The sequence below is a fragment of the Microplitis mediator genome, chromosome 10 (genome assembly GCF_029852145.1).
Source record: "Microplitis mediator isolate UGA2020A chromosome 10, iyMicMedi2.1, whole genome shotgun sequence".
In the NCBI taxonomy this organism is placed as follows: domain Eukaryota; kingdom Metazoa; phylum Arthropoda; class Insecta; order Hymenoptera; family Braconidae; genus Microplitis; species Microplitis mediator.
The window spans coordinates 6,767,425-6,793,820 of record NC_079978.1 but is presented as its reverse complement, the minus strand read 5'-3'; the positions used below and the strand labels follow the sequence as shown (position 1 = coordinate 6,793,820).

Below are 26,396 nucleotides of genomic sequence, written 5' to 3'. Positions count from 1 at the left end.
TATTCCAGTTTGTTTAACCCGTAAGCTTTATTACTCTACCGTAGTAAAATAAGGCCTATTCGTATGATTCTTGTAAAAGTTTAATTTTTTGTTTGTTTGTAGTATAAATTACCATTACTTCATTATATTTTATGGCTAATGTATTGAAATAAAGATTTATGATATATTTCGATAATTAAATGCAATATTTTCGATTCTATTCAAAATCTTCCTTAGCTAGGCCTTATTACCCGCCGGTGCCTTATATCAAACATTGCTAAAAACGTTAATTAGGTTAAAATAGAGGTTATAATTCCATTAGATCATTTTTATTCAGATATTAAACTTTAAATATTTAACTTGACAGGATTTAAGTAGAGCCCGAGAAGCTACTGGTTGTTACCCTGGTGCCGTCCTAGACAGATCTATAGAATCGGCCTTTGTGGTGGTAGTGGTGGTGGTGGTGGTGGTTGGGATGACTTGTCGTGGGGGCACTGCGCACTAACCCCCGAAAGGTTAATTGGAGCGTGAATTTCCGTTTGTAGGATCGAGAGCAGGCAGTCTAGGTCATCGAATTTACTGCGCTGTAAATTTCGATGCTTCTTTTTTATTTATATAAATATATATCTCGAGGAAGTTCCGCGTGTGATTTTAAATCGAAGAGCTCGGAAGCGATGGGTTTGCGAAGAAAAAGTAAAGTGAATGAGGTTGAGGATGAGGTATAGAAAAATAGGTTGAGAGATGAACGAAGCGGATGCACCGAATTCGTTTCTGAATTCCCGTCGCTACACTAGGACAATCGTTGATCCAAGATATATACGATTCAACGAGCCGAATCAAACGAAACGGAAACCAACCCTTTCGGCAGCCCGCGTTCATTCGTTGGTTTTTTTTGGTTTTGCTGCGAATTGGCAAACCACACACACACATGGACCTCCACACCGGATCTACTCGCTTTCATCTCATCTCATTTTGCCATTTCCTTTTCACTGATTCTCTTTACTTTTATATGCGCTTTATATTTTTCTCACTCACTTTTTGTTTATTATTTGTAATAATGGCGCACAGGTCGACGGAACTTTGACCTACTGGCTTTTAATGCAAAAACACAATGTGTGTAAGTAGGACGAATAAATAAATAAAAACTGAATAATAGAATGTAAAAATATATCAGTGCGTAATAGCAATTAAAAGGGTAATGTTTTGTATTTAATTTTTTATTTTTCTGCCTAACAATGGCAGAAGTATTATAGAGAGAAAATTTCAATTGACCTCTATTACCACTTCATTAGCCCCATTCTCTAGCTCTCTTTCGCTCTCTATTGTACAGATTATTCAGCTGTGCACAAGCACTCGGGGATTTTGTCGAATTTCCAAGGAACTTGATCATGAATCCGGTTCTCTAATTCTCACAGGAATATGACATTAATCTCGAACCAGTTTACACCTCTCAGAGTCATATGGGATTTTCCTCGTGTTAATTTCCAATAAATTTTCCAGCTTATCACGTCACTGCATTGACAAATCTATTCCTTAATAAAATCTATTGATTCAGAATTGAATTATTTCCGAGAAAATTATTGGAAAACAGTTTATCGGATTTCGTACTAAAATAAAGTGATGATTGAATCAGTAATTTTTTTCGCTACAATCTTGCTAACCTAATAATTCGAACAAATAATTCATTTAATAGCAAGTTAATTCAAATTAAATATTTAACACGTAAATTTACTACCTGATATTAAATATTCTATTATATATTATCTCAATAATGGACTGTTAATCTTATAATCTTATTAAATATATTATACATTAATATTCACGTGAATAGATTAATTTAATAACATTATATTTTAATCTGAGATTGTCATAGAATTTTTTAATTTAACGAAATTTTTTTTATTAGTAGATGTTTGGTCGTTAATTGACGATTTAATTTTCACTGAATCCAAATGCTCGTATTTTTAAATTCGAAAAGTGTTTAAAAAAATTTCTATATCCAGAACTAACACTAAAATTCTCAAAATGAATTAATGTCTCATGATTATTCTGAATATTGATGAGTCCGAAATGGATCGACGGAAAATAAAATAACGGAAAGTGAGACGTATAAAAATATAAAATATAAAATTGATGCATTAAAAAAGAGAAAAAAGAAAAAGACGATATAGAAACAACGAGATAGTTTGTTGATTTTTTCTTTTCCTATTTCCCTATTTCTCGTTCATTTCTTCCGTCTGCCGACTGCCTTCGTTTCATCCGTTTCTATATTTCTGCAACGTCGGCGAAGATGACGATTCGTGAGAAAAGGTGACAGCTCTAGCAAGTGGCCTTGTCTACACACACATAGTACACACATATAGATAGATATATCGAGCGTACAATACTCGAGACGTTGAGCAGCGAAGCGAGGAAGTATGAATAATGTAAGCGATGGTGAAGTACAGCAGAAAATGTACGAGAATGAGTGGATGCGATAGGGCAAGAGAAAGAGCACAAGCAATAGGACAAAGAAACTACAAGTTCCAATATGCGTGTGTATGTGTGTGCAAAGGGAAAAGGTACAAACCTATAATGTACTATATTGAGACGTGGGGTTATCGATACGCATATTGGAGAACACGAGCCACACGTAAAAGCAGACATAGAAGTGAACTAAAGTGGAAAACGAGAAAAGTCTATTGTCAATAATATATTCGTGTGATAAACAGTGAATATACATATATATTTATTTACATATAATGTGCGAGTAAATAAGAAATGAAATTGCAAATGAACCAACGACTTAGCGCTCAATTTAAGACTCATACTACTGAGTCTGCGGGTTTATACTCTAGACTCGTAAGTTTTCATTTCCAACCACTTCTGCAAACGTCAGACGCGATGCAAACTTCTCTAGAATCTATTGAAATTTAAACTTTCATCGTTATAAAGAAAAAAAGAATTATTTAAATACATCCGCAAAATTTATTATTGTCAATTTATATGTATATGGTTAAAAAGTTATCCGACAATTCAACAAAATGCTTAACGTTAAATTTAAAACCACGAATCATTATTAATTCACATTGAAACTCACGAACTATTACATACTGCATTAATATTCAGTCTGCTCTTATCTAACAACGTGACGAGAAAATGCATAATTTTGAGAGCAAACTCTTGCTTTCTCTGTTTCACTGTATCCACAAAAGTTGCCCTTTCTTTGATTTTTCAAAGTGACACAGAGTTGTCAAGAGAGCGCGGATGATGATGACGATCCGTAACGAACTCGAAATTAATTATGAACCTACTAGGTAATAGTAGTAGTAGTAGAGGAGTAGTTGAAGTTGTTTTAGTAATAGGACAAGTGGGAGGAGAGGTTCTCCAAGTTATCGGGTTCAGTCTAAGTCGGAGTCTAACTCAGCTAACGAGTCTTTCGAGTTTTCGACTACTGTACGCTATGTATACATAGGCGTTGAAATGTGATCCATGAGACTGCACAGGTAATGGAGAGTATTTCAACTGCATCCAGTCAAAGCGCAAATTCGCCTCCGCCTCTATTCTAATTATTCCATTATTTGTTCCCACACACAAACCGTAGTATAATAACAAATGATATATTACCATCTAAGTAATTATCAAGTTGCTGTAAACAATGGTCAAAATGTAAATTTGTCTTAAATTTCGGTCGTTAACGACAGACATGCCGTCAAAACCTACCAAACGACTAACGTTCTTATATATACCGTCCGAGGCTTTTTACTAGACTCTCTCGCGCTTTTCTGATCTACAGCTACACTGTTTTCTATAGTCGGAATAGTAGTTGGGGTAGTGGTAGTAGTAGTTGAAGTTTAAAGTAGTCGTAGTGGTGGTGGTGGTAGCAGTAGAATAACCACCGTACGGAACAAGCTGGCCTATCTATAGACGCCACCACGAGCATTTAATGAATATGCAAATCGCTGCCTCGATTCGCCACAGTTTCGAGCAAGCAGGAGAGCGATAGAGTAAAGAGTGGGTGAGAGATAGAAAGAGTCGAGGATGGTTGAATAAAAGGAGTGAAGAGAGGAGAGAATATATAGGGTGGATATGCCAGTGGGTTTTGGCAGAACCGAACCCGGTTGCAGGAAGTGGTACGAGAATTCTAGCCGGTAGAATATCTCGGTCTATTCGCCTCTGCCTTGGTCTAGTCGTGAGCAGAGTAGCAAACGCACCGATGGAATTGGAACTGCTGTGCGAGCCAATAGAAGAGAGCAAGTGAGGAATGGGAAGTCCTGGAGGAGCAACGTGTCGATAGCTCATAGGAAACTGAAGGTGGAAAGAGAGAGATGAAGAGAGATAGGGGATTCCGAGGGCATCAGTCTGTCGTAGTAGTCGTCGATTCAATGAAATCGATATTGAGTCGTGCTGGGTTTGCACTTGCTTGCTTGCCTTCTCTTTCTCCAGAGGATCACTCTTGGACGGAGAACGAGACGGTTGAAGTGCCGGATTAATTGAAAATCGTGGTGGAATACTACCAGAGAAGTGTAGATCGACTGGAGATCGCTTCTCAGGGAATTGTCGGCTATATTCCCTTATGATTTTCTCTCCACTCTCTACTCGGTTTGTCGCCGTAGCTCCACTCATCCTGGTCGTTTTATCCATCTGAAATCTCGACAATCTCGCTTACTTTCCACGCTGACTTGCCATCACCGGTTAAAATTTTTATGATTTTTTTATTTTTCTTGAAAAGTGAAAAAATTTCTTACGCCTGAGTTAAATTTTACGACTGAATTTCTTTCACACAGTAGTTATGTCTAACAAATTGTGAATTTCCGTTTCTTGATATATTATTTTTTTATTTTTTATCATCTTATTTTTCTTCTGCTTCTTCACCTTTTTCATCTCCGACTGTCTTTACAGTCACAGCAATTGCACAGTTTCGATGCACTTGACACAAGTGCTTTTTCTGATAGAAACTTGTGTATTATGTCTTTATATTTAAAAAAAATTAATGTAACAAATCACTATTATTATTTTATCACATGTATATTTTTCGTCGTGAAACTTCTTAGAAAAAACAATTTTATTTTTAAATGATAATTTCTGTATTTTCTGAGAGAAGCTAACTGACCCTTACACTAGCGCTGTTCTAGGCAGATCTTTAGGATCGATCCTTGTGGTGGTGAGTGAGGTAACTTGCCCTGGGGGCTCTGTGCAACAACCCTAAGCAATTGAAATCAATTTACATATCGCGATACCTATTGAACTTTAGCGTCGCAGATATAGCGATAGGTATTTTATCAAAATTGACAGTTAAGAGTGTAGGCAGGTAATTATGGAGGTAGATAGGTATGTAGGCGTGTAGGACGATAGAGTTTTGCCGTTATACCTGCTGCACGTAGTCTATACAATTCAGATTGGATCACTCTTACTACTACTACCACAACTATTACTACAACTACTACCACTACTACTATTACTGCGGGTACTACTGGTGAGATCTAAATGCCGAGAACATATCCCCACCGGTAATTGAAAATCGTGGCTGTGGCAAGCGGCTTTAGAGGTTTGAGTTTATAGTACAGTCAAGTAAAGTGTAGTGAGTTGAGTCTACTACTAGCTACTAGATACTGCTTCTATACTAGTGTAGTGTAGTGTTATATATATCTATATATCTATGTATACATACAGGAGTGAGTAAAGAAGAGAAGTGAGGCAAGTATCAGCAGCTCCGTAGTGTGAGAACTGAATTCAGTTGGTTCCCAAGCGGAAAAGCTCTGTGTAAGGTGTTCTCTGTTAGCCACGACCTCCAATTTCTATCCCTTTACTCGTTTCATTGGTTCATTTACTGTTTCATGAGCTTTATTATACATTTAGGTATATTTATTTTGAAACATGTTCTACTGCTATCGGAATTATTATTTGCTTACTTTACATCAGTTATATATTTACTTTTCTCGTATTTGTTTGAAATAAGTTATGACGTAACAAATAATTTATTAACAAACATTAATCATATTTAAAGTATAAAAAAAAAAGTGAAACAAAGTTATCCAATACCAGTCGTTGAGAATTCTCGCTCGCTTCCGACGTCTGACCTAACAACTACTGTTCTACTTACACAACCGGGATTATATATAGGTACAAGTAGAGAAAACCGTGCATTAACGTTTCCGGCGTTATGTCTTTTGCAAGTACTCGAACGACTGGCAATGGCCACAACGGCTGTCGAGTACTCGGCATTAATATTCCGATTTCGTATTCAGATGCTTGCTTTAGAGAGTATAGAGCCAATATAGGCAGCAGTCCTGTCGAGTACACACGACTGTCGACTAAGTAATCGCCGAATAGCGTGCGCTATCGTATTTTCCCAGTCAGTATAAAACCTCCATATTTCTTTCATCGATCTCGATGACGGCTACATCAATTACACAATTGCCAATATATTAAGTGCCGCGATAAAAAAGCATTGGCTGTATACTGCGATAACATTTCATTTCATAAACGTAGTAAGACAAATGTTGAATTTCAAAATTTGTTTATTTATTTGTGATGAATAAATCGGTACTTAAACTACAAAATGCAGTAATGGATGTAGTAACATTAACAATAATAATAACAATATACAATTCAGTGTCTTTGAAATAGTATCGGAAGCGCATTGTTTTCTTAAAATACCAATGCAAGTTAAAGCAAGCTATTTAGATGCACGATAAAGTTTCACACATTTGCAATAATAGAACGTCTCCGACATTCTTGGGGTGAATCTGCAACATTATACATCTGACGTTATACACCTATCACTAAATAACTGTAAGCGAGAGAAGTAAATTTATGTGTAAAGACACACGTTGTTGTCATTGTGTTGTTATCGTAGCTCTTGCAGTCATTGTCGTATTGCAACTTGTAGCGATAAATATATACATACACATAATAACAAGCGTGCAATGTCTTTAAGCAAATGTCCACAAACACGCGCACACTGTAAAACATTTCCGTCTGATGTTTAACAACAAGCATTTGACATAGTTATTTCGTCGATGGAATTTCATCGTATCATTTGTTCCATCTCTGTCATTATGTTTAAACACTTGGGTTAACATTTAGTATTCAACATTCATTTTCTTTTTTTTCAACTACACTGTAAAAATAGCGGTGTTAAAAATGGACTCATTTTAACTCCGCCCGGTGTAAAAATGAAATTACACCGGTGTAGAAGGAGTAATTCACCGGTGTTAAAAATACCGGTGTAAAAGCGGAGTAATACTGGTGTAAAAGCGGGGTAAACTGCGTCCGCTTGGAATATTAATTTTAAAGATTATAAAACACAAAAAATGTCAGTTCTTTATGAAAATTAATAAAAAATATCATTTATTAACAAGTATAGTGATCGAGTAAGTAAAAATATTCACAAAGTAAAATATTTTAACACCGTTCTAGAATATTTACACCGGCGGCGGCGTTATTTTAACACCGGATAATTTTTTTTAACACCGGTACAGAATATTTACACCGGCGGTGGCGGTATTTTCACACCGCTTTCGGAGTTGAAATTTAACACCGCCGATTTTAACACCTACACCGCTTGGGCTTACCCCGGTGATTTTTTACAGGGTAAGAAATAGATTTTCTTATCAATGTTTTATTGGAAAATGGAAAAAATTCGAGTAAAAACGGATACAGTCGGAATACTATTTGATGATTGAATTAAACGACGAAAAGCTTAACTTGGCACGAAGCTGAACTAAAACCACAGTTTTTTATGAGTTGGTATACGATGACACTCTGTGGTGTCATAACTAATCCGATATCACTCATTGTTAAATCAAATGCACATGCTAATTCTAATTCGCATAGATCATGCAGATATATAGAGGCAGGAATATGACACATAGCATCACGTATACCAAAAACCCTGTTTTCGAAACGTTGATTACTCGTGACTAGTAGGATCGCGGTAGTATTCCGGGCAAATTCTATGCTGGTAATGTTGGTGGAAGTACAGTACGTTGTTCGCGGTGGTTGTAAAAGCGTCCCAATGGTTGCTGCAATGATTGGTGAATGGGTAAATGGATAGCTGTTGTGAATACGAGACATAGTACATTGGAGAATACACATTGTACGTACATATATACATATACATATATTAATTGGGTATAAAGATATACATGAAAAGATCATCTCAATCGATAGGCGTGTTTGTTAATCGGTTCACCGTGTACACATTAATTGTCATTACAAGAGGACATTCTACGTAACATCAAAAATCCAATCTATGCTGATTAATTAAACATTTAAACTATAATTAATGAAGATGTTTTGGTTGTTTGTTTCAGTTATGATATGCGGAAAAGACTGGATAAAGCAACACACTGGAAAGACACTGAATATTTCAACGAACGCGCGCACTTTGTAACAACCAGTGAACCTGCTACTCTAACTATAAAACGAGTGGAGACAAAAGATGAGGGAGAATATTTGTGTCGGGTGGATTTCGTTGCAAGTCCAACGAGAAACTCAAAAATTCATCTTATTGTAATTAGTAAGTAAACAAAAAATGACAATCTTTATCAAATACTTGTTTTAATTTTCACTAATACGTGAGAGGAATAGTGATCGATAACCGGCAATGTGAAATACCATTGAAAATGATTAAAGCTTAGAGGTTTTCGATGATCGCTTCGGGGATCAAGTTGAACTAGTAGACTTTAATTTGGGCAATCGGATGAGTCAGTTTTCCTCTGAATATAAATGTATATATTGCGATATGATACACAGAGGATGCCTTCAGCACATAAACAGCTGACTGCGCATGACACAGTTGTATCGGTTGTTATTTCGGCGGGCCTTGCACTTCGAGTATCGTGTGCCAAAATAATTCAATGACCTCAAAGCATGCTGAGGACGACGAGGTTGGGTTATACGAGAGTTAAGCCGATTATCAGGATATTTCCATGCACTCCGGTAATTCACTCTCTTTGCCGATTGCCATATCATCTCTATTTCACTCACTTCCGCTTTCTCTCTCTCTCCCTCATTCTCTACTTCATCCGAGTTAACCTCGATGAAAGTTGGAATTTACACGAAATAACTACCCTTCTATATATATATATATATATATTACTAATGATAATATATCCTGACGTACAGTCAAGAGTAAACATATCTCTAAATAAGTCGATCATGTCAGTAATCGCGAAATTACTTCTCAATATAGATATATATAATAAATAAATTTGTATATACATTCATATAAATGCATGCATATATATGGAGTATAAATTCATTTGACTCGAGGGAAATTATACCATGGTACACACACACACACACACTTACAAATACATCATTCACTCCCACTCTTAATCCTTCACACCCTCATATTCTACATAATTTTGACCCGAGTGATTCGCGAACACTCCCTGTGGTTTTCGATTTGACGGATTATCGATTATTTTATGTTATACATATATATAAATACGTAGTCAAGCGTTCTTAACGCTTCACAATTTATTAAGTCGACGTCTCACGTGATTACTTCACCGGTTCTACGAATTCCAATCAACTTGATGAACCGTCCAAGAAATTTTCATGACCCGTAAATAATTAACACAAAATTCTACACGTCGAAATTTTAATTAATTTTGACTTTATTGAAAAAATAAAAAAAATTCTATCAGAATAAAAACAATCCCGCGGATATTATCATGATACGTAACAGAGTTGATGTTTTACGATGATAGTACTGACTTTTTCATGCACATCATGAGTGTTCGTGGGTGATAACAAATGCTTCTGTACATCAGCGTTAGGTGTCGGAATTTCGACAAGCAAACTTGTTTAAATTCGTCAAACTGTCTGTTTTACTTTGGGAAATGTTATAACAGTGGCACGCTAATTGCAAATTGTAGTTTTAATTTAATGTCGGTCGTTAATGATGATTGAAATAATTCGAGTGAATTACATTAAAAATGATTAATATTAATATTATCATTATTATTATTATTAACTGAAATGTCACTTTAATAATACTAATGGATATTGATTAACGTCATTATAGGTATTAAATTTATTATTCTTTACAGTTCCACCTCACAAGCCTAATATTATCGACGAACATGGCAAGACTGTATCTACTATCGCTGGAACATACAGAGAAGGTGGTGACATGCGACTGACTTGTCTCGTCTCCGGAGGTAAATATTATTCCTGCTTCCCTTTATGCGTTTACACTTTTTTTTAATTTATATAATTCTTCAATATTTTCTTTTACGATGCCATCTATTTAATCAACTTAAATGGAGTATTGATTTTCGGTAACTGGGCTCTGTAATAAACCAGTTTAATGTCTACAGCGCACAATAAAAGCGATTATTTAAAAAATAAAAAAGAACTCATTAAAATTTAAATTAGGAAAATTAATTAAATATTTTAAAGACGAGATTATTTCTCATGGCTAGAAAATTATCATTAGATATTAATCTAATTTTTAATTAATTATTTAAAATATTTTCACTAATTTCATAATAATTATGATTAATGATGTTCATTGTGACATCATTTTATTTATTTATTTTTTTTCATTTGAATTATACTGATAAAATTTTTAATTCATTTTATTTCTTATAGCAGTTTTCGAAACTCACATTGAAAGTGTTTCATGTCGGCTTTGATGATAATTAAGCGCACGCAATAAATTACAACATGTACTATAAATTATTAATTACTAGAACAGAAAAGGTACATTATATAATAGCTTGAGTTGAAGCTCGGAAATTTCTGTACTAAATATTTTGTAAATTCATCGAGTATCAAGTTTGTTTAAATATTTAGCGTTTACTATTTTTACTGCAGTTTATCGATTGTAAATATATGACGCAAGAGCTGGTATTGAAAAAATTTGAAAAGTATTTTAAGAGAATGTAGATAACAATAGAAATGTTATAACTCAAACAGGTAATCCGGCGCCTATCGTAAGATGGTGGAAAGGCGAAATGCTTCTTGAGTCTAAGGATGAACCAGGAGAATTCCCAGCTTTAAGGAGAAACACTCTGGTCGTGACAAGTCTGACAAGAGCTGACTTGCATGCTATTTTCACTTGCCAAGCTTCTAACAACAACATCAGTCAGCCTGTCTCAGCATCCGTTGCCATAGAGATGTACTGTGAGTATATATTTTTAGAAAAAATTTTATTTTTACACGATAAGATTTTTATACCTAAAAGTACTCAAATATTTACTATTTAAAAATCTTTAACTATCTAAAAAAAATAATCAGCTCCCGAGTCACAATATCTAGCCTCAATCTACACGCAGAGAATTTTACGGTATTTTTTGCATAAAAAGTTTATAGAAGAATTACTATAGTCATAGTAACATGAGGACAGTATGGAATTATTGTACAAATTACCGATACTGTAGAAATTTTAAAAATAGATCGAACAGAATATACAAGGTGCAGTTTAATTTTGGCAAAGCAACAGATAAAATTTATGCCAACTGCATAGTAAAATTTATTAGGTTAAATTAGAATATTTAGTATGCAGTTGGTATAAATTTAATCTGTTGCTTTGTCAAAATTAAAATGCACCTTGTAAATTCTGTTCGATCTATTTTTAAAATTTCTACAGTATCGGTAATTTGTACGATAATTCCATACTTTCTTCATGTTACTATGACTATAGTAATTTTACTATAAACTTTTGATGCAAAAAATACCGTAAAATTCTCTGCGTGTAGTCTCATCGAACCCAAGTAAGCCTCAATTCAGCCTCACTGAGTGAACAAAGCATTTAGAGCCTCAAATGATGTTCAAAAAGCATCAATGAGCCTCAAATGGTGATCAAGGAGCCTCAAATAATACTAATCGAATTTAAATTACATAGTCGAGTAGTAGGCTCATCGAGTTTGCTTGAGGATCTTTGAGAATCATTTGACCCATACAAAAAAATATATGTGTGACATATATGCATCAGTGTATCGGCTATATGGGACATGTATGTTATTTATATATGTTTTTGTGCGGGGAGGCTCATTGAGGCTTTTTGAACATAATTTGAGGCTCAAAATGCTTTCTTTACTCAGTGAGGCTGGATTGAGGCTAGATATTGTGACCTGGGCTACTGGGAAAAATGCTCTGGTTCATAAAATTTTTATTCAATATTTTACCTCTGAAAATACTTTACAAAATAGTATTTTTGTTATTATTAAATTTTTTTCTCATGTACTAGAAAATATTCTGGCAATGATTTTCATTTTAATGAAATATTTCATAAAAAAATGTTTTTTTTTCCAACCCAAGTATGTAATTAAAATATTTAATTTTTAGTTTGTAAATGGAATTTAAAAAAAATCTCTCAAGATTATTCGCATTAAATTTCGTGAAAAAGATTGCAAAAAAAGTTAGGAAAAGATGTTATTATTCAACTGCAGAGGTAATATGAATTAGAGAGAAAAAAAAAAGTAAAAAGAGCTGCACATGTTTATAAAATGTTTTTTATTTTCGTTTAATCTCGCGGAATGGGCAATGAGAGTGAGATGTATCATCATGTATTCTATAAACATGGAAATTTTAGCCAGATAATATAAAAACATATATATTCGAGTATCGTAAATGCAATTCAAACAGCTTACTGTTTTTGGGGCGAGTATAAAATAAATTTTCCCTATCCACGTATTCCAATGAAATTTTTTTTCCAATGCATTATTTTATCTCCTATATTTAAATTAATGAATCACCGACGATTTACAACTTTACATTTAAAAATTTAAGTAAATAAAAGATTAAATTGATTAATTAAAAGTACAAACAATTTGAACTACAAAATCAAAACTAAATGAGTACATTTTAAGTATAAAAGTGTATCGAAATTTTTTTTTTATCTTATTTAAGTTAGTTCACTCGAAAACCATCTTTCCATAAGAATTTCATGTAGTTGAAATATGATATCAAGGTAACTGTCCTGCATGTATTTTTAAAAAATCAGAATTTTTGATCGATTGTGAGGCGAGATATTGATAATCAAAGTACACACAGTTAGCATGTAGTAGCTCGGACTAACTTAAAAAAAGTCATATTTTCACGTATATTTAAAATTATTTGCTTAAGAATCTTTCCAAAAACTAACAGATTGTAGAAAAAAAAAATTCGAATTTAATAGTATATTACACACCTAGGGAAGTATTTTAATGATACCAGCATCGAAACTTGAAGTTTCAGTGTTTCTACAGCTCGTCGAAACAAGCTAATTTCAAGCCGATCCTGCAAACAACTGCTAGCGATTTCGTAATTCAAAAATCAACGTGGATAAGTGTACAGAAATAGGTGGGATAGAATAAGGGATAAGCGTGCCGCACAATAACGTGCCACACGGTAGGCTATTCCGAACACAGGTTTTTTTCCGTATCTTTAGACACTACGTTCAAAAATACCTTCATACAGCGGGCAGAAACATACGTGTTTCTTCCCTTGGGAAGAAATACAATTGTTTCTGCCCGGTGTCAGTTATATTTAATGTTCATTTTCAGCCTTATTACTTTCATTTGTTTACTTGTCACTTCAGTTTACCCATTTGATTTTTTAAGTGGCAGTTTTAATTAATCAAATAAAATTAATAAAAAATGAGTGAAAATAATATTTTTGTCTTCTTTACTCTTTAATAAGTGACTGTAAATCACATATTTCTCATTCTCTAACAGTTCTCCTTATCATCGGCTTAAAATTAACTTGTTTCTTACTGGCTGCTGACACTGAATCTTGAAGTTCCGATGCAGGTAATCAAGAAAAATATAGTGTGACTCAGGATAAAACACGATTTCAGACTGCGGGTGATGTCAGCCAACCTCACCCTAGTCTGAAATCATCTTGTTTCTTCCCTTGTCACGCAATATACTATTACATAATCATACTACCGATTAGTGAAAAAGTTGTAAATATTCAAAGAAATCTGTCTCACAATTTCAAATAAGAAAAAGCGCGTAAGCGATATCAAGTAAAAGAGGAAGCTATAGCGAGTGAAAGAATAAGCAATAGCACACACTATAGGTCGCGAATGAACTTTAACATCACAAAAATACAATACCATTAAAGTAACGTTTCTTCATACTTTTATTGTTAGACATTGCTGACATTTTACTTTCATCGCTTCATTTTCACTCGGTTTTTTTTTAAATACTTTTAACACTCGTTTATTTTTATCATCTTGTATTATCATTTTTTAAATTTAACAATCTCTTACTCCAACTTTATGTCAGTGAGTCCAAGAAGTCACCTATTTTGTAAGAACGAAAAACGTTAATGTTCCAACGAGATTCCAGCAAGGATTAAATCTCATAAATTCCAGCTCGTGACCCGTGGAATTATCGGTATTTCACGTTTAACTTTAAAGTCTTCGTAATACTGTAATTTTCAAAAAGCTTTTACTTTTTATATTATTTTTTATACACTTTAAACCTTTGAGGAAAATTAATATTAAATTATTAAATTTAATATATTTAATTAAAGTTAAGAATTTTAAGAATTAATTTGTTAGTTAAATATATTTAAAGCTCAAAGATTCAACATCAGCACTGAGTTTCCTCAATTAAAGCACATTACAGTGAAGGGAGTGGATGGTGGTAGTAATGAATGGAGAGAAAATCAGTGAATAATTATAATAATACGGTATAATCAGTTGTTGAGGTTGCAAAACTTGATTGCACTGACCTTATTGTCTGCTAAATTACTAAGTTTTATACTGTCATTCTTTTATATCTATCCACCGTATACTTTTAAAAGAACAATGAAACCGTTGTCTAACATCCGCGCATAAAATATCACGTCAGGAAAAAATGTTTAAAAAAACAGTATTAATAAAAAGAAAGAATGGGAGTAAAAAAATAAAAAAATGTGGATTATAATAGTGAAAATCGCAGTTGTAAATGACGAAGACTAAATGAAGGAGAGCCAGATGAGCGAAAATAATAGAGAAAATGCAAGAAAGGTAATAATGAGTAAGGCGGAGCAGGTGGGCTGGAGAAGAGAGCAGAAGGGACGAGATGCTGATGTATGGAGTAAAAGGGAAAGAGCAAGCACTCGGAGCAACTTCCTTCTGCATCTAACCAAGCCCCCGACCTACTCATTCACCTAGCTACCTAATCGAGCTTGACTAATTAGAGACTGGTCTAGTCGGTAATAGAGTCAACCCTACTGGTAGAATTGGGTAACATTGGGTCTGATTTAGAGTGAGCATCAGGAAATTGCAGTGTCAAGTTACTTTTGTTTTACACTTTAATACTTAACAGAAAATCTTTCATTTCTTTCAGCGCTTTTATCATTTTTTTATTACCCATTCTCTTAACTTTAATGGTGGCGATGATAATAATAATAATAATTGATTACTCACGGAAAAAAATTTTTTGTGACCAAAAGATAAGATAACTTATGGTAACAAAATTCTGCCTTAATATACGGATAATGAAGCATTCGTTGGGATTACAATGTTTTTGTAATGCTAGTAAATTCTTCGTTGGGCCAAATGAGATTTTTTTCAGGCAAATAAATCCCATATTTGAATGGACCCAATCAGAATCTATTTGAGACAAAGATATGGTTCATTTGAATGAAATAATGATTTGTTTATAGTTAACAAATCTGTATTTGGATGTTAGCGCTGTAGCGCCACCAGCCGTAGTGGAATTTTTTTCAACTAAGATGTGTTAATTATAAACAAATATATATTTGAATGAAATAAATGATTTTGTTCAGTCAAATAAATCTATTTAGTTGGCTCAAATAAGTTGTTCTCTCAGTGTTAAGTAACAGAATGAATTTGTAGCATTAACAAAAATTTTTGTAATCATAAGCTAAGATTTATTACGGTAACAAATGCCGGCTTTAAAATACGACGATATTATTATAGTAAATATCATGTGTTCTCATAACAAATCGACATCTTAAGTACGACACAAATTCATTTCTTACTATAACAAATTGATTTGTTACCGTAAGCTAATCATATGTGTCATTATAACAAAATCTTTCGTTATCCCGTCTTTTGTTATCAGGACGAAATTCGTTTTTTCCGTGCTTCCCTGCTGACTTTTGATACTTTCAATTGTTTCATTAATTTAAATTCAACTGCACTGCACTGCACTGTAAAAAATTTTCAGAATGGATGACTATTTATTTATTTAATCCTCTCAGAGTGGAATTTACTACGAATGGGAGTTTACTTTAATGTAAAAACTCCGAATCGGAGTGAATGCGGATTGAAATAAAATCCAAGAAACTCTAAAATTACTCCGCTGAAATGACAAACTCCCTATTTACCCCGTATGCAGAATGATTTTTTTAAAAAACGGGAGCTCCGGAGTTTAAAAATCACTCCATATGCGGAGTAAATAGGGAGTTTTGTTTCCAGCAGAGTGATTTCGGATGTAGATTTTATTGAAATCCGCATTCACTTCGATTTGAAATTTTAGTATTAAAGTAAACTTCCTTTAGGAGTTTATTTCCGCTCTGCATTCACTCCGGATTTAATCCGCGTTCACTCCGCAAATTTTTTACAGTGTAAAATCCGTTTTTTAAATATAATACACGAATAATATTCTCTTATCCGTTTTAATGATTTTATTTTCATTTATTTTATCCGTGAAATCTATTTGATGGACAGTAATAATGAATTACTTCCTCGTTTAAATTCGATGCATTTTTTCAATTAGGATTAAGCTTTGCAGTAAAATGTGGATTATATGAAAGTAAATCTACAAGATTAAATTTTTACGGTTTAATTTAAAATAAATTAGGTGAATTTTCTGTAACTGATGTTGAACTTTTTAAGCATCATTGCAAGATAAAAATAAATCAAAAGCATTTCAATCAAGTTAAAGAGTAATTTTTTCTCTTGCAACTCTAAAAAAAGAAACAAGAGTTGAATAAAAGTAGAAGGTACTTTAGTAGCAAAAGTACAAAAATATATAATATGCACACAGAGAAAAGAGAGATGAGTTGTGCCGGCGGTTATGTAGGCCTGTAAGCGCGTAGACATTTGATTTTGTAATGAATTTTTTCTTAAGAATAAACATCCTACAGTCCCACATACGACCAGACAAAAAGAGTAGTAAAGAGTACATAGTAAATATGTGAGAGAATGAAGGTATAGTGTTGAGTCTGGCATAACGTCTCGACTCAAGAGTCTGCGTCGTATGTAACCTTAGCTCTTGTATAGTGACATCTGAATTTTTTTGTTATTTATTTTCTCTAACTGCTCTGCTTTTTCTTTGATCTCCTTTATTCTGTTTCGCGCTTTTTCATAATCCCCTTGCCGTGTCATGAAACCCTACTGGCTGATTCTCACGTATCACGCACCACCATGGGTATCACTTGTATACCACCAGGAATCATCTTTCCATACAAACTTTTGTCTTTTTTTATATTTTTCATATTTTTTCAACCATCTCTGTTCCTTCTTTTTTTGTTTACATATTCAACTACACATAAGAGTATCCTCCCCAGAGCCCTTTTTCACTCCTTTATCCGCTATAGATAACGAAAAACGACCCCGTTGGTTTCTCATAAAAATCTAGCTTGGAATGTGTATCCAAATGTGTGTATGCGTACGCGTGTGTGTCCGTATGTGTGTGTGTGGGCACAGATGCGGATAACTCGACTCTTTTTTGCCCTTTTTTGTTCTCCCTTTAACTCAGTAACCCGCGAGGAGGATCATTAGAGGTCTAACAGAGTGCCCAGAGGAGAGGTAAGGTGTGTCGTGTGGATTAAACCCGAACGTATTTTCAATTCACGATAACAATAATTTCAACCTCGTCCGCTCGTTCATTACTTAATCTCAAAAACTCTGTGGTGGTATTTCTCTTGTCTCTCCTACTCTTTGGTAACCTCGAACCCTGAACCCTCACGCTACCTTTTTACCCCCAACCCTCATTTCCTTTCGATCGCTACGATTTTTCCCTCTTTTTATTGTTTTTTTTTTCTCCGCTTTTCTAGACTCCGTTTTTCCTGGTTCGGATTCCTAACGAAATTTCTTTTTCTTTTTACTTAGTTTGTCTCTTGTTGTTATTAAACCCACTCGGGATTCTTATTGGACTCTCGATATCTATCGATAACTCGAAGAGCTTTTGTATCTCACTGACTTACTTAAAAAAAAAAATAAAAAAATGATAAAAATATATTTCTCTTCATTGTAACAAGTTTTCTCTGTTTTTCCGAGTTTTAATGGAGTTAAGCTCATTTCTTACAATAACTTAAATTTCATTATTTATCAGCCTCTGAGGGAATATTTTTAAAAAATACTTAATGCAATAAAAAATGTAAATTTTACTCAACAAAATTTACCAGACTATTTTCGTAATTATATTTAAAGTATAGAATTAATTAACGTGCTTAAAAAGTATAATTAAAGTTAATTAATTAGATGGCTGATGAAGAAAGGCGAGTGGGGATAGAAGTGAAAAGCTTTAAAAAAGTGTTTTATTTTAAAAGTTCAAGTGAAAACAGAAAACCCGTCGTTTTCACTTAATTGACAAACGATTGGTTCACAGCTGTGAGAATGAAGAGTAAAAAAAAAAAGCAGCTAAATATAGTAGAAAATAATGGAAGTAAAAAAAATAACAATAAAGAAAGTTAAGATCTAAAGATAAGCAGAAAATTTTTTCACTGGCACACAAAACGATACTGACTATAAAAAGTTTGATTTTCAGTTCGTGGCCCCAGTTGAATGGAAAAGCTCATCGCGACTCAATCACCTAGTTTCTTAACTTTTTTTGTCATTTATTTCTTTTTTATCTTTTTTCATTTAACTTTTTTTTGTTTTGTATTTTTCTAATTTAGCCAACACACACCTGCGGCGGTTTCCAATTGTCAAAAAGTAACTTCAGACTTTCTAGACAATAGACTAAAAGACAAACAATCCTTTGTTTTTACAGTCTCTATAATAACGGGAGCTTTAAATTCAAATATTAAAGCATTATTTTACTTGTTATTTAATAATATGATCACTGTCACAAACGTATCATGTTACATATGTACATATAAGTACATACAGTAAAATACATATTATTACCATCAGTACACATGTATATCATGCTTTTATATCATTAACATGCACAATAATATTTATGCAAATCAAGATGAAAAAATATCGTGGTTAAATCACGTTAAACTATTTTCATTTCAGTTTCATTGTTTTCTTTTCATTATAACATCGTATTTTAACTCATGTCATGCAACACGAGCTTCAGTTATTTAAAAATAGTAACATTAAAAAAATTATGCTAAAATATTTACCAATTGTTGCAACACGATAAAGTTATTAATACTGAGAAAAATTAATCAAGATATGATTTCATTTTTAGGAAATTTTTTTTTTAATCTTCTTAAAATAGACATGACTAATATTTTATGACCTTTATTATTAAAGCTCGTACTTTACTAATTTCCATTTTTTTTTTAAATAAAAATTTGAATCTTAATGATATCTCTCATCGTATTGTCAAACATTATACAGTCAGACCGGGAAGTTACGGTTTCTGTGTCGCCACCAAATGATCGCGAATTCTTGTAGAACTCGACGAAATGACTTTTTTTCAAATAGCTATAATTTCTTCAAAAATGGACGAATTCAAACGTTTTTTTTTTTCAAAATTTTCATCTTTAAACGCGCTTTCTAGAAAAAAATATAAAAAAATTGAAGATATTAAAATCTATGAAATATTTCACTTTTTTGAAAAAATCGCATTTTTCTCGAAAACCATTTTTCTCAAATACTAAGCGAGATATCGAAAAATTTTATTCTTTAAGAAAGTCTTATTTTGTCAAGTTCTACAAAAATTCGGGGTCATTTAGCGGCGCCACGAAAACCGTAGAATCCCCCTTAATAGTGTTTGCATCCGAGCCTCGCTATAAGACTATCACCGTTTCGCGTTTTATTTATGTATTCGGTTCAACTCTACTCTATTATACAGTAAAAATCAATTTCATGTATAATTATAAATGAACAGAATTTTGTCGTTCTTCTCTCTTAATCAATTATGTGAAACCACGAAATTTTAAGTATGCTTTATGAAAATAAATTACCTAATCTACAATCTTTATTCATGTACATTTTATCTCTATTTTAGTCGTACTGTTCGTTAGTCTTATAGCGAGGTTTCTCGCAAAATTTTTATCGAGTCGTTGGTGGGGAAGCGTTCCGAGCGAGTTTTAACAAATTGAGGGAGTCTTATAATGCATAGTCTTATAACGAGGTTCGGCTGTATACCTTTTAAGTGTTTTGAATCTCACACTGTAAAAAATCGGGAGTGAATACAGAATAATTACGAATTTTATTTCAATTGAAATTCACTCCGTCACTTGGAGTTCCGGAGTTTTAGAAAAAATCATTTCGCGGACGGAGTAAATAAGGAATTTGTTTTTTAAGCGGATAGATTTCGGAGTGATGTAGATTTTATTTAAATCCGCATTTACTCCGATTTGAAATTTTATTATTAAAATAAACTTCTCTTCGATATAAATTTTTTTCCAAGGGGATTTAATAAATATACAGTCATTTGCTCCGTATTTATTCCGCGTTCGGTCCGAAAATTTTTTACAATGCATTTATCCTATTTCAGGCATTATGTACTTAAAAAATTTTCGCGCTGTGACACTAAAAAATGTGGGTTTTAAAAATAAAAAGTGAATTTATTTTTATCTGCTGTTTTAGTACGACCACTGAGCGTATCAATTCTCAGCAGCGAACATGCGCCACTAAGTGCAGACCGTAAGTACGAAATAAACTGTATGACCGTGGGTTCGAGACCACCAGCCAACCTCTCTTGGTACATGGAAGGCAAGCTCTTAAAGAAATCGACTCAAAAGGTGAGTTAAATAATTCAAAAATTTTTTATCTTTCATACCTCATCATCCAATTAATCCAAATAACCTTATTACATATCCTTATTAATTTAAATACAGAATAACATCACTAAATTACCGTTTAAAATATATTTTCTTTGTCAAAAAAAAATTAAATGTTTTTTTCTTATTCTGAGCCAAGCAAAAAAAACGTCATTAAATATTCGAGTTATTTGTCGGACGGGTGAGAAAATTAGGGTTAAATGATCGCCGGGAGCAAGTATAGGCAGGTGTCGAAAGACATACCTGGCTCGAATATGGAACGGTAGTGTTAAAAAAAATAAATAAAAATAAAAAGATTCACATAATAACCAGCGACAAAAAAATTAGTGAAACGAGACGTATTATAGACTACATGAGTGTGTGTATACATAAAACTCATCACACGTATGCTTTAAAACTTTGATCGTAGCGCGAAATCACTGGCATTAGAACACGGTATCGGTATTTGCATCGTTGCCATTAGCGTCTGCCTGGAACACGCCATGGTACAATTACTGGATAACCGATGCTTTCGTGATCCTCCTCTTTCCCCTTCACTCCTTCTTTTCCTTCACCTCATTCCCTCTATCCTTCACTACATACCATATTAACCTCTTCCTCTTTTCACAATTCACTCATATTAAATTGTAATAACTCGGTCTCTTCTCTATTCAACACACATATGTCCATCACATTTTTTATTTTTTTATTTTATTCAAACATTTTTTTTTATTTGTCTTATTGGATATTACTGTGCTTTCACAATAACTCTCTTAAATCCGTCAGTTTATCCAACGATCAATTTATTTATCGATCTAGTTCACGTATTAAATCATCTGCTATTATACCCCCGTGAATATCCACTATCTCACTAAATTTTATGTATTTTTTTTACCCCATTTCGTTAATATCCAGATGAAATTTTCGATTTGTATGTTGTGTTTTTGCGCATAGAGTCGTCGAACCACACGATCATGCATGATTTTGATGCACAAATTGTGCTCACATCATCTACCACATGTGCGCATATATATGTGTGTGATATAGATATAAATGCAACGAGCAATTGGCATCACAAATAAATATCCACGCTAGAGTTTACCGATATTCATAACAACAATACGTCCCAATATTGTAGTATATATGTACATAAATAGTGACATACAGTCAGAACTTGTATTGCTTTAAATTTATCACTACCCTCGTTTTTAAATTTATTTTAAAATTATTAGTCTTTATTATAATAGGCTTCATTTACAATTATTGTTATTGAAATCTGTTAAATTTATTATAACTGCATTTATTTCATTTACTTTTTTATTACTGGGTATTATTTTTTATTAAAAAAAAAATTTATTAATAATAAATATCATTTGAATACAAATGAGCTTATAATGATTCAATTTTATCGCAAATGTTTAATTATTTTTTAATAATTATTGGATGAAGTTATTAATTAAATGTGGCAGTCGATAACGAGAGTATATTAAGCTCGAGTATTTAAATAAATTTAATAATTGAATAACCGTTTAAATTTATATAAATATTGCTATCAAGTTAATCTAAAATTGAAAAAACTTCAATACGTCATTTTATAAAGTAATCATCGAGTTATTATTATTTAAGTCTAAATTATTAATATACTCACTTGAAGTTTTAAAATTATAGGTAATAATTTATTAAGACGAAATTGAACATAGAATGAACTTTAATTTAACGATGAAATAACTTTTTGAATTTTATAAATAGACTATCAAGGAAAATTTTAAATGTTAAAAACTTCGATATCATTTAATAAAATTAAAGATTTAAAAATTCAAAAACGATTTGGATTGTCATAAATAACTTGCTATCAATTATACCAATTGAAAATGACTTGAATAATTTCTTAAATAAAGAAATTGCTTTAATTTTAATCCAGACGAACCAATTACGGTTGTTAGTAATATTGACAGTTTCTTAAATTAAATCGGATGAATAGATCGAACGCGGATATTCAAACGAACTAATTAGTAGAAAAATCGTATAAAACTGTATGAGTATTTACAATTATCTAGAACGTGAAAATCGAAACTAATATTTTACTGACTGATTTATTAATGACCACAAATTATTATTCTTGTATATATATATTTAAACACTAAAAAATTTGCGAAGTGATTTCGGTGATTTTTTATTTATTTAATTCCCTCGGAATGAATTTCACTCCGAAGGGGAATTTCGGAAAATATTAATTGAAAAAAAAAATTACTAATACATAGTGAGCTTAGGTCTTTGATGTTTTGACATTTATATTGAGTACGGAAATAATTACGAGCTCCCTTTCCATATATTCACGCGGAATGATTTTGCATACCTCAAGCGCGAAAGCATTGGGTACCTCACTCACTTTCAATCACTTCTACACTTTTCAAAATACATCAAAATAGGATAAAACTTACATCATCATGTAGAGAATTTTTTAAGGAATAATTATAATACAACATAAAGTTGATTAGTCAATATGTTATTTTTGAAATAAATAATTCAGTTGAGGAAAGCCCTGATGTCAATTAATAAACTGATTTCTTATGATCACGAAAACTCCCGAATAAAAAGGCTCAGGAACCTAATTTTTGCACACCCCAAGCGCGAAAGCGCAGGTGTGCTTTATGGTTTTTTTTATTAGCATTAGTTTGGTGACCATAAGAATTCTTTCGTTAATCACTATTTAACTCTTTCTGATTTTATTGTAATTCATAAAAACTTAAAAACTTATATTTCACTTAGTAAATTAATTATTATTCTAGGTAATAGAAAATGGAAATATGACAACATCAACTTTGTCACTTACACCAACGCGAGATGATAACAATAAGAGTTTAACATGTAGAGCAGAAAATCCAAAAGTTGAGGGTGGCTTCGAAGAGGACACTTGGAAACTAAATGTATTTTGTGAGTACATAAATCATAAATTTATATATACATCATATAATACTGATTGGTAAAAATAAAAAAAAAGAAGTAAAATTCATTTGTAAAGTGATTAAATTGAGATTGTCGAGATATTTGAATTCGTCTCATGGTTGATACGATGAGTGTGTGTCCGAGAATGTCAAAATGTAAAATAAAAAACTTGTACTACTGTTTTTATGTATATATATATATATATATATATATATATATATATATATATATATATATACATATATATATGCATACGTAAAAATGTCATGACTATTGAAAACGTTGAATAGTATTGAGAGTGAGAGAGTTGTTGGTTACCTATTGAAAGAGATAACGGGGATAACAACGAGAATGTAATCGAAATAACGAGATGTCAACGGGAAAATGGAACTAACCGGAGATCTGGATTTATTCGGTCAAGCTCATGGTACCAGAAAGCCCCGGTATACATTTACTCACTCACTCACATTTATTACACACGTGTGCGTCAGAATAAGAGTGAAAACGGTATTTCAAAGTGATGCTACAGCATTTATGAACGTGGATGCAAAAAAAAAAAACATAAATAAAACTTTACTGTTATATTTCATTCAACATCCATTTTTTGTTCCCTCACGATTGAGATCGAATTTTCCATTGCATCAAATTAATTAATACACGTATGTAGTAACTATAATACGGTAGAAATGGACCTTTAATGTAAATAGTAATTGCGATGATCTATCGAATATCTCTGTGATTTAATCCATGGAATTTCGGTTTTTTTACAAAGACTTCATGCTCAAAGAGATTAGTGATATAAATTTTTAAAAAATAATTGCACTTCAATATCGAGCATTCAAAGTCAAAATTTGATAGACATACAAGGATTTTATTCAACTTGTCAATCGTGAATGGTTTTTATGTCAATCGAAATAAATAATAGATTTTATTTTAAAATCAGTCACGTAATTGAATTTTATTAGAAAAAAAAAAAGTGTTAAATGAATTTTTTTTCGAATACTATTTTTTAAAAAAAAATATATACACGGAAAAAATAAACTTTAAATTAGTGTTTGAAATTATGAACTTTTTAATGTTTAAGTTACGATTTTTAAAGTTCAAATATTGATTTTACCTGCGGAGACAATAAATTTTAATGTTCATCCTATAATTATTTACGTACTAATTATACATCAAATAATTATTATTTAGAGTGATAGTAGGGAAGAGAGGGGCAAAACGGGGTACTTAAGGAAATACCAAGTTTTCGAGGACTCAAATACACTTAACCTTTTTTTTTTTTTCAATGATATTCATAGTAAATAATTTTCATTTTGCGGGCAAAATGGGGTACTCCCTAAAAAAGGTAAAAAAAACAATTCTGGATTTTGAATGAATTTGATTAAGTTAAATTTTTTTGTAAGTAATTTGCATGAAGAAAAATTATATTTTACATGATTATTGGATACAAAAGAAGAAAAATTAATTTTTAATAGTTTTTATCATAAAACAAAAGTCATTTTAATATTTTTCAACTGGCAATTGATTTTTGAAAAAGTTTAACAAAAAAATTCAAAATAACGCTCAATTATAATTACACAAGTGATTTTGGAATGTTTAAAAACCATTTAAAATATAAATTTTTTTTTTTATAAAATTTTGGGGGTACCCCGTTTTGCCTACCCTACCCCCTTTTACCCCCCCCCCCCCTCCCCTATTTACTGATCACTTTATCGTTTTATTACTTGTCCTTGCTCAATTTATATAAATCATTTTTTTCTGTATAGTGATTGATGTTAAATAAACTTTTTTGATTACAAAAATACTAGTTCGTTGGCTACTTTTCTGAGAAAGTTACACGGAAAAAAATGAACTATATAAATTGAAAACGACAAGTAATATAATGATAAAGTGATCAGTAAATACTATCATTCTAAGAAATAATTTATTCATTTATTACTGAAACGTCAATAATTACAGGATAAGTATAAAAATTTATTGTCTATGTAAGAAAAATTACTTTTTGAACTTTAAAAATCGTAACTGATACTTAGAAAATTGACGACACGTATTATAAAATTTATTATTTGGAATGTTAAAATTCACCATGTCGACATCCGGGTTCCGGGTTATAATTTCAAACACTAATTTTAAAAGTTTTTTTTTTTCCGTGTATCGACAAACGATATTTTCTAATTAGACATATCTAATCTCTAAAAATAAATTAGTAAAATTCACTGCGAATTAGTGAATATGCACTGGGAACCAGCTATAAATATACCACTGATTGAATTAGTGGTATATTTATAGCTGGAGAAATAGTGACTACCCAGTGATTCGCAGTGAATTTCACTAATTCATTGCTGAAGCTTATTGTTGAAAGTAATCATAAAAGATTCCTTATACATCAAAAGTTGAAAATTAATTAAAAAAATAATTAAAAATACTAAATTTCAAATCTTCCCCGCACAAAGTAATAAATAATTATTTTTTTCATTCACAGTCATTCCGATAATTCGACTTGAGCTGGGCTCTAAAATGAATCCTGACGACATCGAAGAGGGCGATGACGTTTATTTCGAATGTAAAGTACGAGCTAATCCAGAAGCCTATAAAGTTGTGTGGAAACACAATGTATGTAAAACCATTGTCAGCTATTT

The 26,396-nt window shown here is 32.2% G+C and overlaps 1 protein-coding gene across 5 annotated transcripts in view; it reads left to right on the top strand.

Annotated features, from left to right (window-relative positions):
- Positions 1–26,396, top strand: part of LOC130676460 (nephrin-like) — a 239,835-nt gene that overhangs the window by 200,283 nt on the left and 13,156 nt on the right. For all 5 annotated transcript variants that reach the window (XM_057482677.1, XM_057482681.1, XM_057482679.1 and 2 more), the window contains 6 exons: positions 8,277–8,482; positions 10,023–10,133; positions 10,894–11,100; positions 20,636–20,790; positions 23,598–23,742; positions 26,240–26,370. In XM_057482677.1, coding sequence (XP_057338660.1) covers positions 8,277–8,482; positions 10,023–10,133; positions 10,894–11,100; positions 20,636–20,790; positions 23,598–23,742; positions 26,240–26,370 — 955 coding nt within the window. The remainder of the gene's footprint in view (positions 1–8,276; positions 8,483–10,022; positions 10,134–10,893; positions 11,101–20,635; positions 20,791–23,597; positions 23,743–26,239; positions 26,371–26,396) is intronic.